The 13,802-nt window shown below is 42.0% G+C and overlaps 1 protein-coding gene across 8 annotated transcripts in view; it reads left to right on the top strand.

Moving 5' to 3' along the window:
• The window catches only part of bnc2 (basonuclin zinc finger protein 2), a 179,000-nt gene that overhangs the window by 131,700 nt on the left and 33,498 nt on the right, over positions 1–13,802 (top strand). For all 8 annotated transcript variants that reach the window (XM_080880696.1, XM_080880693.1, XM_080880698.1 and 5 more), the window contains 2 exons: positions 3,407–3,509; positions 5,316–5,551. In XM_080880696.1, coding sequence (XP_080736822.1) covers positions 3,407–3,509; positions 5,316–5,551 — 339 coding nt within the window. The remainder of the gene's footprint in view (positions 1–3,406; positions 3,510–5,315; positions 5,552–13,802) is intronic.

The raw sequence follows: 13,802 nt of genomic DNA, 5'->3' as shown, positions 1-13,802 counted from the left end.
GATTAGAGGGCGCCTTGTCACAGCAGCAGCCCTGCAGACAGTGGCACGCTCTAATTGCTGTATTAGACGCCCCTTAAGTATCTTGTCAGCTGTCAGACCCCAGCTCGTAAACAGCAGAGGTGCATTTGATATTTCCATTTGTTTGTTTCCATCTTCTGCTGTTAGCGGTGCCGCGCAGAGAGGTAATTAGAAAAAGGCCTGTGCTGTGTGACATCATCGTGCTAAATTTGGCTGCTCTAAATTAGATTTTGTGAGGAGAGTTTCATAGTTTATGCAGGAAAGTCTTCTGTGGCAAAAGCAGAATAAACTGAAGTGCAATTAAGCCAAAGAATGTACTCAAAAATTAAGATGAAGTGTGTACAACATAACAGGACCACAAAATGATCTGCTTGACTATGTCTATAAAATAGTCAAGCATGCTCGGGAAAGTGTAAAGCAATAATTCAAACTTGAAAAGTCAGAACCTTAAAAAAACATCAATCAGTCATCAAGGATGTTGCTTATTGAGTTTCCACTGATCAAATCTTTTTAGCTCTGAACATAATTGGGGGTCTGACTGTTAAGAAAGCACTTCAGTAGCACTTTTCTTACATTTCACTGTAATCATTGGTTCAACACTAGTTGAACAGGATATCAGTTTAACTAGATAAGAATGTATTAAAGAAAAAATATTCCACTGAAATATAACAATAATTTCAATATTTTTCTTGTAGGCCTGTAGGTGGTTCAGTAGTGTAGTCGTTTACACCTTCACCTAACACGACACCAACCTTTTGGTGCTGCGTCAGAAAGGGAATCTGACTTAAACAGGTGGATCAAACTGTGCTACGCACTGTGTCGACCCTTTGTGAATAAGGGAGTAGTCTTGTAATCTAGGCTGCAGGGAACTTATATGTTGGCAACATGGAAATTTGATTAGGAAGTAAAAAAGGGCTGTAAGTGGCTACATGAGCATGGATGTTGCTACAAAGTTGTTACATTAAATCAGGAATTTTATGGAAAACTATTCAAAACATACCACTGAAGAATTCTCCTTTTTTGTCTGTCTATCTGAAAGGTCACGCATTTGACCCTAACTACCTCTGAATGTTTATGAGCTCCTACATCTGGTTAGTATGTGTCCTTGACTAAAGGAACACTGAACTCGTTTAATGCGCACTGCTCTGGATTAGAACGTCAGCTCAGTGCTTAACTTTTGCTCCGACTGACACACGGCGTGTAATCCTCGCACACTGCGAGGATTGCCATCCCTGCACCTGGAGAGCTTAAAAATGGTGTGAAGTCAAATAATCTCTGTCTCCTGTCTCATTTGGTGTCAAACTGTGAGGTGACATGGTTAGAAGTGGTGTAATTTTGTGTTTAATCTTGGATTAGCCCGTGTTCATTTTGACACCTCCAGTAACTAATCTGGTTTACAACACCTCAGGGCAAGCAAAGGGGGGGATTCTGATAGATTTTATGGTCCCTTAGTTAATTGTGAGTGAGGCGAGTTTTATATCTTGAATTGCAGGATATTGGTCTAATCCGCAGACGGGGTGAATGTTACTTGCAAAGCAAAGAGCAGAAAAATTCTGTCTTTTGCAGCTCGTGCGCTGACCTCAGCTGTGTGATGCAAAGGCCGATCTGCGCCTCTAATCCTTGTCTATCTGAAAGTGCTGATTGCTTCTGATATTGTGAAATATAGGCTGGTGGCACAGAGATGGACTCCAGCCTACGACCCACAAAACTGTCCCACCATTACCTTGTAAAAATTACATTGAGACAGTATGAGATAACATATTCAGTGCAGACAATAAATTCATAAAGTTTAGTGTGCTGATAAGTAAAGTTTGGTCTATGAACTAGCAGTTAGCTTTATATTGTCTTCCTCTTTTTTTTTGTCTCTGACAGACACCCACAGGTATGTCTGCATTTTGATCTGACAAGCTTCTGCATCATTTGAAATTCCCCATCAGAGTAAATATGCAGCAGCTCGCTGCAGTCCCTTTGTACCTTCCAGCCAATGTGCCGCATTAAGAACACCTGACATATTTTCTTTGCAATACTTTTAATTACAGATTTTTCTTCTTATCATTTTAAAGAAAGAACACATAGGAAGAATATCCTCAGCATTTCGGCACAGACCCGCCGCCATACTGAATGTAAAATATTTTATTCTATTTATATTAACTTGTAAACTCTGTAAATATAAAATGTGCAGAATTTGTGAAGCAGTGAGAAGATTTCTGATCTGCACTTGCAGTTCAATGGATGATGGTAATGAGTCTGAGAGACTAAACGAGGTAATGCATTTACCGCAATGAAATCTCAAAACTATTAGACTATCGCATAATGATTATTTAGCCCTTAATCATTATTATTATTATTATTCTTACTTTTTTTATGCATCACCAGCATAAACAGTGACTGCCTCATGGAGTAGGAAGCTATCAACTTGCACACAGCAGCCAACATTACATTAAAGTAAAAAAATAAAATAAAATACATATTTGATTAAAAACAAAGAAAACTTTGGATGTCATGAGTGTTTTCTTCCCATAAGACATTTTGCTGCACTGATCCTCCTACAGCTTTTGATTCCCCTCAGGCAGTTTAGGTTGGTGTTAGGATCTGTATTCATCATTTCATATAGATAATGTAAAAAAAAATGTCTGATAAACACAAGGCTGACAATTCCTATTAAAGATTCTTATTTCTAATTAATTTTCTTGCCTTCTTGCTTCCCCGTGCCAGCCTGACATTTACAGCTTGCAGCTGTTGTACTCTTCTGGGTGATGAAGTTGCATTCATTTATACAATTTTTGCGATATTGAACAATCAGACTCATATATGTGATCAAGTGAACACCTTTAAAATCTAACAGGACATTGTCTTGTCTGTTTTGTTTTGTTTTTTATGGGGAGGTTAAGCCTCAGAAGACGATGTGTTGCACTGCACTGAGTCGGCCTTGTCAAGTCTGGACACTTAACCTCTCCCTACTAAAAGCTTTCTGGGGTCAGACTAAGTGCAACTCCAGTGTTGAGTAATGGAGCCTCAGTCAAAACAAGTTACATTTCTATGTTTTCAGGAAGCAAAGCCCTTTGTTGGGTCACGTGATCTCAGGATTCTTACTGTATACGGAGAGGCGGAGTCGCACTATGGAATCAAAAAGTAGTTGGATATGTAGGATCCGGTCTTTATCTCGCTGTTGTCACATTTTAAAGAAACAGTCAAAGCATTATGTTCAGTATGTGATGAGCTTTGAGCTTTTGCTGACCTGCAGCAGTCTTCTTAAACTTCTTTCTTTTTTTTTCAGTTCACGGCTGTTAGCTGAAAGCTGCTCTCTGTTAGTCTTGCTCCATTATCTCTCCTTTTTACCCAAACTGTAATTGATTTGGATTTCTTCTTTTCTTGTGTGTTTCCACAGGCCATTCGCTGCACACTGGTGAACTGCACGTGTGAGTGTTTCCAGCCAGGGAAGATTCACCTACGAACATGTGACCAGTGCAAACATGGCTGGGTAGCTCATGGTGAGAAAATCACATGACCATAAATCATTAAGGTTGTTGTTGTATCTACCAAAATTAGTTATTGAAATAATGAATAGATTCATCCTTTAGGGTTTTCATAAAACTACTTTATGTTTCTATATAGCTGGGCTCTATATAGAAATTATCACAGTACAACTAATATTATCTGTGTTCTGTTAACTTTACTAAAACTGTACTAAAATCCAAATGATTTTTGCTAATTTTCCACAGTAAAAGTAACTTTGCAGTTCGTTTGCTTCTGATCTTTTTGTTTGTTTGTTTTTTTTGCTTTCAAAGAGTCTTGTTTTTGCATCTTAGATCAAAAAAAAAGAAAGAAAAACTCTACAGCCGCAAGAGAGATAGAGTAGCAAGAGACCACACCTTATGAGTTTTTCAAGCGGGTAAAAGAAAAAGGGAGAGGAGGCAAGAAAGTACAAAGAGAAGAAGGAGGGTGTGGGGGGGGGTGAAGATAAAAGAAAACACCTGTTTGGCTTGCGTCCGCAGAAGCGCAGGCCATGGGCCCTTCAGCAGATCGCACAGGACCCCATTGACTATTTTTTAATCTCTCCCTCTGAACTGTCAAGCACCCATCTCTCCTCTCCCCCACTTTTCATTTCATGTCGGCATTGGCAGGGACTCTGACAAGTAGTTCTTCATTTTTTATTATGTTCGTGTCTGGCTGTGCTGTGTTGTCAGGCAAAGCCCTCGTCAGCAGGAAAAAAAAAAAAACATCCCGGGATCAGAGAGAGACCCAACCAGGTGTCACCCAGACAGGCGGGGAAAGAGGGGTGGGAGAAGGAGGGGGGGTTAGGAAAGAGAGAGGGACTGAGAAAGAGGAGAAGAGATAAAGAGTTCACCAGGTGTCACCCAGGCAGGGAGCAGGAAGAGGTGAGTGAGCCGGCAACAGTGGGGGTATTGACAAACCTATACTGTAACTTGCACTGACTGTTAACCTTTACGAGCTGCAGTGACAGAGAGCAACTTTTTGCCCCCATTTTTGCCCCTCAGGGGAGTGCAACCAACAAGCTGTCGCAGGTTATTGCTGAAATTTGCTGGTAGCTGCATGTAGATGCAGGGCTCCTCAGCATGTTTTTCTTTAGTAAACAGTAGACATATCATTTATAATTATGTAATACCAACAATTCGTATAGTCTGCTTTTTCTTTGTAATACTTCCATTAATATGAAAAAACAGCATAAAAAGTCAATGCAAAATTTTATTTGCAAGACATTTATGAATATGTCTTGCAAAAACAAAACAAAACAAAACAGGATAACCACTGACTTAATTATGTCCCTCCTGCTTCTTGTCATCTTTAAATGTCCAACACAGTAGAAAGAAATCCTATGTTACCCTTTAACCCCTATGACATGCACCCAGTAACCATGCAACTTTGGCTCCGTTGCTTCTGAATAATAATAAGTGAGCCAAAAGGTGTTAAGGTTAGAGGCAAAACGTGGTGAAACTGGGGTGACACATCAAGACAAAAGAGGCAAATAAAAACAAAGGTGCAAGGGCAGCGTAAATGTGAAAGAGCCAGACATTATAGATTCAATGGAATAAATGGCTGATAATAGCGTTAATGCCACTGCTTTTATCTGATAGATATGTTATTATCAGCTAGTGCTGACTACGCAGTAGCCTAAGAGGAAAGATTTGAGATGGGAGAGAAACTTGATAGTCATTAACTGTGCATGTGTGTGTGTGTGTGTGTGTGTGTATCTGTGTGCGTGTGTGTGTGCATGTGTGTGTGTGTGTGTGCATTTTCTTTTCTTTCTCCCTTACTCTGCCGGGTCGCTCATGCAGCTCTGGACAAGCTCAGCACCCAGCATCTCTACCACCCGACCCAGGTGGAGATCGTTCAGTCCAATGTAGTGTTTGACATCAGTAGCCTGATGCTGTACGGCACCCAGGCGGTACCTGTCAGGCTCAAGATCCTTCTCGACCGCCTTTTCTCCGTGCTCAAGCAGGAGGAGGTGCTGCACATCCTGCATGGCTTGGGCTGGACCCTCCGAGACTACGTCAGGGGCTACATACTGCAGGTCAGTGACCGGCTTATATGCTATAGTGTCACACACAAAGCATTCATATGGATTTAGTGTAAAGTCCAGATACTATATATTAGTATTTACTCTCCTCGTACACACCGATTTGTCCTTGCAAAAGGTTTCTATTTGCCTACAATTTTCCATAATGTTTTTAAAGTGGCTCTTATCATCCGTGGTGATCATTACCATCAGTTCCAAATCTGTCTAAGATTTCCCCTGACATTGCAGTTATTTTCAATTTTAGTGAACAAAAGCACAGCTTTGACAATCTCGGCCACTTCAGTCCCATTGTCCATCCATTTTCTTCCCATTTTCCCTGCTGTTATCTTCTACTTCAGTGTGCCCCCTTTTTCCTGCTCTGTCAACACTATGCCCCTCTTCTGGAAAAATGGAAGGGATTTTTTTAGGGAGGCAAAAAGAAAAAGAAAAGAAAATGTAGAGAAAAATGTCACGCCATCAAGCTATAAAACCGCTGTAGCACGTTTCCTCTCTCTATCCATCCCTCCCTTCACCCTCCCCTCCCAGATAATTGCAGTCAGACACATTTCTCAATCAAAGGTACAGAGGTTTTGGTGTTGAAACCCAAACCAAAGTGTTCCTGAATGAATTAGTTAAGAGCAAGTGAACATGTGCATGTGGTTAGCTGTGTGTCTGTGTGTGCGTATGTGTGCACATGCATATATGGTTTGGTCTTCCAAGAGTGTAAGTGGAACAGCATGATCAGGACAAAGTGGTTTGTATGTGGAAACAGCCTCTGTGTGTAACGAGCTCACCAGTTCAGTTAGTTTCTTTAGGACACACACAAATACACATGCAAAAAATAACAATCCGGCAGTCTTACGATACTCCCAATCTGTACGTTACAGGAAGGACGTACAGCCTGGCAATATTATGATAATAAAATAAAACTAAATCTAATAGAATGATTTTGATTTTTTTTAAACTAAAAAAACATGTTTATTGACTGTCATATTTAATACAAAATAAACACCAGCGCCTGTACTAGTTATTATTAAGTCAGTTTTCATTTATATTGAGAATTGACCCTATTAAATAATATAAACAAGCATCAAAGTGCCACATTTGAGAAGCTAAAAAAAACAACTAGATTTTTGAGATTTTTGCTCCATTGAATAACAGCAATTAAGTGATTTGTTTTTTGCGGCTGCGTCAGCTTGAAAATCCCCTTGCGCCTTTTCATCGTTCTAACCCGACGTTTTCCCTGAGAAACCTGACTCAATGCGTTAAGTCTGCAGTGTGAGAAAGCCTTGCATTGAGCAACCACTGGAGCGCTGGTGCTTCCCATAGTTGTAGCCTCTGTGTTTTTATCAGCTGGTTCTAATAGTCAGCTGGTGGGATCACTGTTGCTCAACTGCTCAGCCTCATGTCACGCTACTGACTAAATCCTCTAGATCTCCTCGGAAGGGCTTCAAAGGGGCCGCGGCCACAGAGAAGCAGCCAGTCACTTAAGGACAGTAAGTAGTCATTGTACGGCCCTATTAGCCCGTAAGTAGCTATGAAATTCAATCATCTTCACCGAGCCTCCGGGCGACGCCTTATGTCAGGGGCGTGTTTCCCACCGCTGCATCGCACTAAATGAGAGATAAAAATGAGACGAACTTTATTGCAGATGATAGATAATAAGTTGTCTTTTTTTTATACTCGTGTCAGGGGACATTATTCGATGATAAATTACTTTAGCGTAATCCTGGCAGTCTGGCTTTCAAAGGGTTGCTTGTACTGATGTAGGATTTGAACGAAGGTGCTGAGGCCACAGGAGCAACGGAATTAATTTTTATTTCAATAAGATATGATATAAATTACTGCCATTACCAAGAAGATGCGTGCATGATTTCGGAACTAGTATGATGTAACGAAGCCTCTCGTCAACGCACATTTTACAGCGTGTTTGAAGGTCGTCAGCAGTGGACTGCTTTTATTTAAACTTGCTTATTCTGCCTTTATTATTTCCAGTAGGAACTGACGATTGTCCCAGTAGGTTGAGTATGATCACAGCGAGCGAGCCAAACACCTACATACCTTACGCACAGTATACATTGATGTACAAAAATAAACATCAGCAATCATTCATGTGTTGTTCATTCATATCAGAAGCATCGGTGGATGCTTCTGCATAAGAACGTTTGGGTTAACTACCGTGATTACAGCCTCTCAAATCAAGACTTGATTACCCTGCAGGGCAGACTCGTTTACTTTACAGTAAAGGAATATTATAAATAGTGTTTTATTTCAACTTAACTGTATAAATAAACCTTAACGTCTCAGGCATTCAGTTCATTTAAACTCTATATTTTACCCATGATAAAAACTCAGCAACTTATCAAATGGTGTTTCTGTCTTTCTTTCTTTCTTTTATTTTTTTTATAGGCTGACATTGAATAACCTTAAAATGTCTGTGGAATCATCAAAATTGGAGCTAAGAGGTTTTCCACCAGAGAGTGATGGCTGATAGTTATGCACGTGTGCCTGTGGTGGGGTTTTTTACCCTTTAAGCTGCTTTCCCTGCGATTTCTCCCATATTCCCCTGATTTCAGGTTCAATCCAAGGCAGTATGTGAACAACACAGACACATTTATTGGTTGCCAGGATCTTTTTTTTTTTTTTGCCCTTCATCTTGGCAGGACTTTTACCTTGTCCACTGCTCAGGCCTTCGTGCTTTTCTCCCTCCGTCCTCCCTCCTCTCCCATGGTTGCTTCCAGACAGACCCTCGGCCAATGTGCACCAGATGCCCCCACCCCTCCAAGACAACCGCCGCCGCTGCCGCCCCATCCCACAGCCTGTCACTGCTCACTCCTCTGTTCGATACCGACAGATGGAATTGCTATCAGCGCTGGCTTCTCTCTGTCTCAGCCTCTGTCTCCCACACTCCCTGCTGTCTATTTTGTCTTCTTCTTTCTTATCCCGTACCAAGTAAAAAAACAAGTAAAGAGAGAGAGAAAGACTGAGTGGAAATAGAGAGAGAGATAGAGCCTTTGCAGCCAACATGTGGGCTGAAGCCCAGGGTTTTCCTGAGCGACATTTTCAGTAATGTTCTGTCCTTGTAGAACATTGGGCTGCCTCCGCTTTTATGAGATGTGGTTTTCCTGACTCCACATAGCTTCCAGGAGACCCAGATGGAACCGCTAACAACCACCACCGCCACACAACCGCACACACTCTATACACACACACACACACACACACACACACACACACACACACACACACACACACACACACACACACACACACACACACACACACACAAACAGCCTTACCCTAATTGCACGCACACTCAGAGGAATGCTTATTCAAACTATCGCACACACATACAGCCACAAAATCACACTCATCCACCCGAAAAGCTCTCCAACATGGGGCTTTGTTTCAGTGGCAGACGTCCATGCACGAGGATGTGTTTAATGTGAATTATGCTGTAAAACATCTTCGATTTTTTTCTATTGTTATTATTATTATTATTATTACTCACTTGGTAAATATGTTGCTTCCCCTGTGAGTCTTCACATCGAAGTTAGGTGTAGATTTTTGGGAGAAAACAAAAAAAAAAAAAAGAACTGTAATGTTGTACATGTGTACTTACACATGTGGAATATGGGATGTAATTACATGGATTAGGGTGCAACAGTGTTTGTGTAAGGCAGGAAACCATTTCCAGTTGCAGGTGGGTCCTAAGGCCTCAGTGAAGGTACCACTCTGCTTCTCTATAGTGGTTTAGAAAGGTATTTACTGAGTTAGAGTCACATTTCAAAATTTCTGTCTCCTTTTTTTCTTGCCTTTCTCCCACTCCACTCCCCCTCCCGTCTTCTGTCTCTCACTCTGTCAACTGTGAAGGTCACCATATCTCTTGATCCTCGCCTGAGAAACTTCCATTTTAGGTAGTCAGGCTGTGCACAACAACATTTTTTGGACACAATCCCCTTCTCCATTCTCCTCCATACGGCACACTTGTAACCCCCATTTTCCTCCTGTCCTCCTGTCCTCCTCTCCACCCTCCATCACCTCCAAATGCCCCCCTCCCACCCCCTCTCAGAACCTGTTTTCTGTTATCACAACTTAATGCCTCACCCTGGGAGATGGACGGGGGAGAAAGCATTCTCCTAAGGTGGAAATTCTTATGTTCATATGGTTATGATTTGGTGGGGAGGTCAGGCTCGATTTTTGCTGGAAGGCTTATGGTTGGCTCTGTGCTGGCCGTACTGGGCTCCAGACACTTCAAAGACAGCCGGTGTACTGAATCAAGGTGATTCTTACCCCCTTTGTATGCACACACACACAGACACACACTTGTCCTCCCTAGGGCTCTTAAGGGTGTCTTCTTCCTTCTTATTCTCAATCACTCACCTCTTAGTAAGCTAGAGATAAAAGGATGCGATTTCAGATAAGAGGATCAGCCAGAGAAAGGTAGATCAGCATTATCAGTAAGGCATTAAAACCACACCATTTGATAACACAGCCAATTTTGCATGTTGAAAAATACTTTTCAACAAGAAACGTCCAGTCCGACACGCACCATGTGATAATATGCAATTGAAAAATTATGCAATGTTTGCAGAATCTGTAAACCTTTAAACTGTCCCTTTTCTCACAGCTTGAAGAGCTCGCAGCCAGCTCCTTATACAAGACCTGCCCATGCCAAATCCTCAGTCCCTCACTCTTGAATCCTTAGCCCGAGCCCTCAAATGAATTCAAGCTGGAGAAGAAAGGTTATGAGCAGGTTACATTGTATGCAGGAATTTGGGAAATAATTCCTCTTATATTGGATTTGGAAGGTAGTCTGAATTTTACCATAGATTCAACAAGGCCTCACAAGCTGCTGCACAAATTCAGAGGAAAAAAAATGATATATAATGATATGAAACCAGTTTTTCTGCTTGGTTTTACATAGTTTAAGCCCATTTGACTGTGTCATGCAGTGAAGGTAGAAAAACAAGAATATTCTAGTGTTTCGTGTAGTGTGTCGTCTTTAACCAGTAGTCTGGCTGACTGAACGTGTTGGATTACTTGCATTTTAAAATATTTTCTGCTCATGTCTTTGTTTTGGCAGAATATTAGGGATATATTTTCGATATTTTTGCAGTGTGTCATGACAGAAAGGAGTTACCTGTAAGCATGACCTCAGTTGTGCCATGACATGACTCATTCACTGACCTGACATCATTTTCAAGCAATTACACCACATTACAAAAATCCCTAAGTGCATCAATTACATGCTTGTTGGCCATATGTAGACTTCAAAATATTATTTTAACTAAAACAGGGTGATCTAGTCTGTAATCAAATTCATAAATCAGGTATATTCAATGTCCAAATATGTGAGTGATGCATGTGTTTGAGTGTGCATGTCTGAGGAGATGGATCTAAAGGAATCTGATTGGGAAGGCAACATGCTGTGCAGGGCAAACATTGCAAGGGAAAATGATATGCTTAGCATACATGGTCAGGTCTAGGGGCTCCAATGGGATCCCAGTTGGGGTTTTTATCAAACCACACTCACAGGCACACACACGCACAAACACACACATACACACAAGGTATATCCCTCTCAAATCCCCATGATCAGCCTGACTTCAAAGTCTAGTAGCCAATGCTACAGCTTTATCTGAGACGCTGGTTTGATTCCCTGGCTCCATCTCTTCCCATGGACCCCACTCTAACACACACACCCTCCTTTCTACGAACTTTCAGCCTCTCTCTGAGAAAAGTAGCTATCGCTGTCCACTTGTCTCAAAGTGGAGAAAAGGGGCCACCGGTGCTTTTCTTCTTCCCTCCTAAGTTCCACCCGCATGTCATAATTAGAATAGAAAAGGAATATTCTGCCTATATTAATGGGCGCCCTCTTTCTCTTTATCCCCTCTGAACACATCGTTCCTCCTCCTCGGCGGTTTCATGTGATATGCGCTACACTGATCAGTGTAATGGGATCTCTGGTTCTCTCGCAGCGCATTTGCCTTTCTCTTTTTACCCAGTGTCCATGTCCCAGGAAACTACCCTCAATAGGTCCTCGCTGGAAGCCGAAGCATCCCAGGAGAGACTTCCACAGTCATCCATACGCCCTAATTGAAAATGGGGATCTACCAGGCTGTTATCAGGAATTTTTATTTACCTCAGCCAGCCTCTGTCCTCTTTACTTTTCAAAGGAGCCCATGTTATAATTACCTCCTCAAACAGAATCCCCCCTCTTTCTGTCAGCATCCCTCGCTGCATAGATCCTTTTCATAAGTTATAATATCCTGTCTTGCCTGCATTGGAAGGAGGAAATGGCTTCTGAATTCTGAAGTAGCTTTTCAGGGGGCTGGGGATGGCTTGTTGTTGCAGAGGGAAATTGAATTTTACTTCAAGGTCAGCGACACTAATGACGGTGTGGGAAGGTGTTGATCCCGTGTAGCACTGGTTTGTCTAGCAGCATCCCACTGTATCGATCCACATGAGATATTCCAGTCCTGCATTGATTGTCACACTGAATTGTTTAGGGAGTGCTGTGGAAATTACTTGTGTAGAATAAGCACTGACTGGGGACTTTTGTGGACAGAAAAATAGAGATTTCAGACTAAAAAGCACCGACAGAAGTAGAAGAAGTACAATCACGGCAATAATGGACAATACGTAAATTCTCAAACGATGAGAAACTATGATTTATCTGACGGTTCGTATGGCAGCTCAAAGTGGAAATGTCCCTTTAGAGGCCGAAATGTTCACAAATACTCACATCATACAGGTTTCCCTGAGAGTGAGAATTTTAACCAATCACTTTCATTTGCCTGCATTTTATATGCAAGATGGTTAGTTATGGGTAAATGCCCCACGGTGTGAGTGAATGTGTGTCACTTCCCCCACAAATGGAAACATTTAGACACTGAAGTGTGTCCTGAGGTGAGAGATGTAGAAGCTCTCACTCATAAAGTAGCGGGGAGGCGGCTTGTGGAGGAAATGAGCTAGGCAGACTGGTGGAGGGAAAGGAGTGTGACACACACATCGGAGGACCTCACACACACACACATGCCGGTGAACCACACACTGGAGAGTACTGTAGTTGTCCTTTGCACCATTTCTATCACCGTTTCATTTTTCACCAGTGGCCCCAGCTGTGTTTGACTTCCTGTATTTTCTACGTGATGCTGTGGTGTCATTGGCAGAGAGGACACAGCTTGCACTGTACCGCTGTGTTGTGCGGCACTGGTTAAAATGTTAACTGACCCCATCGTGAACCGACACCAGTGGTGAGACACCTGTGGAAGTTTGCCGCCGAATACAAAATAATGTGTGATGGTTTGCTGAAACAGAACAGACCCATTTGAGTTTAGACTTAAGTGACTGGTTTGTGCATTTTTGTAGGTCAGCACCTCACCAGCGTATTGTAAAGCCCTAATCCTTTCACTCTTTCTCTCTTTCTCTCTGATGCGTTTTGCCTGAGTGCCTTTATTAAGCAGGATGACCTGTCATGCAGGTGTGAGGAGAAGGCGATGACTCCCGTGCCCACCCCACATCCTCATTCTCTCTTCCTCCCTCTGCTACTGGTCTAAAGAAAGACACTGCCTCTCCAGCACCAATTGGTCTGGCTTCACTTCACATGAGACAGGAGAGGAGAAGTGGACAAAGGGTTTGAGGAAGGGTAGGGGAAGGAGGGGTTGGGGCTAGAGTGATGCTTCAGTGTGAGGGCAAATCTGTGCACTTCACTTTTAAGGAAGAAACTTTAAAGTCGAATTCCATCATAGGTCAATCCGTTTGTTTGCTTTTTGTTGTTAATGGTGATTGATATTAGCATGCATTTGAAGCTTAAAGACATTTTTTCTGTTTATTTATTTCTTTTTATTCCCAGCAATGCCAATAAACAATCAGCGCATTAAGTGGCGAGCAAATGGAATCAATTCATCCAGTTTTGCGCAGATGAGTGCAGAAAACGAGGCGTGAAGCAGCTGCTCTCTGTGTTTGGAGTCCCTAATTAGGAGCCCATTACAAAGCATCTCAGCATGGTGCTACCCTGATTGTTTATTAGAATTTCACTAAGGTGAAGGCGAGTGAGAGAGAGAGAAAAGGCGACTAATAATAGTAATAAATGGCTAATAAATGTATACCTAACAGAGAGCGAGAGACACACACACACGCAGCCTTGGTGAATGCCAGCCCCTGGGCCGCCTACAAAACTACTCTTGTAAAAAGTGAGGGGAAAAAAATTAAAATCTCTTGCAGCACTGTGAATATGCTTGGCTCAGTCCTCTTAAAGTCT

This window comes from Rhamphochromis sp. 'chilingali' (genome assembly GCF_963969265.1).
Source record: "Rhamphochromis sp. 'chilingali' genome assembly, chromosome: 4".
Classification (NCBI taxonomy): Eukaryota; Metazoa; Chordata; class Actinopteri; order Cichliformes; family Cichlidae; genus Rhamphochromis; species Rhamphochromis sp. 'chilingali'.
Note: the sequence above shows the minus strand (reverse complement) of the source record. Positions and strands in the feature narration are given on the sequence as shown.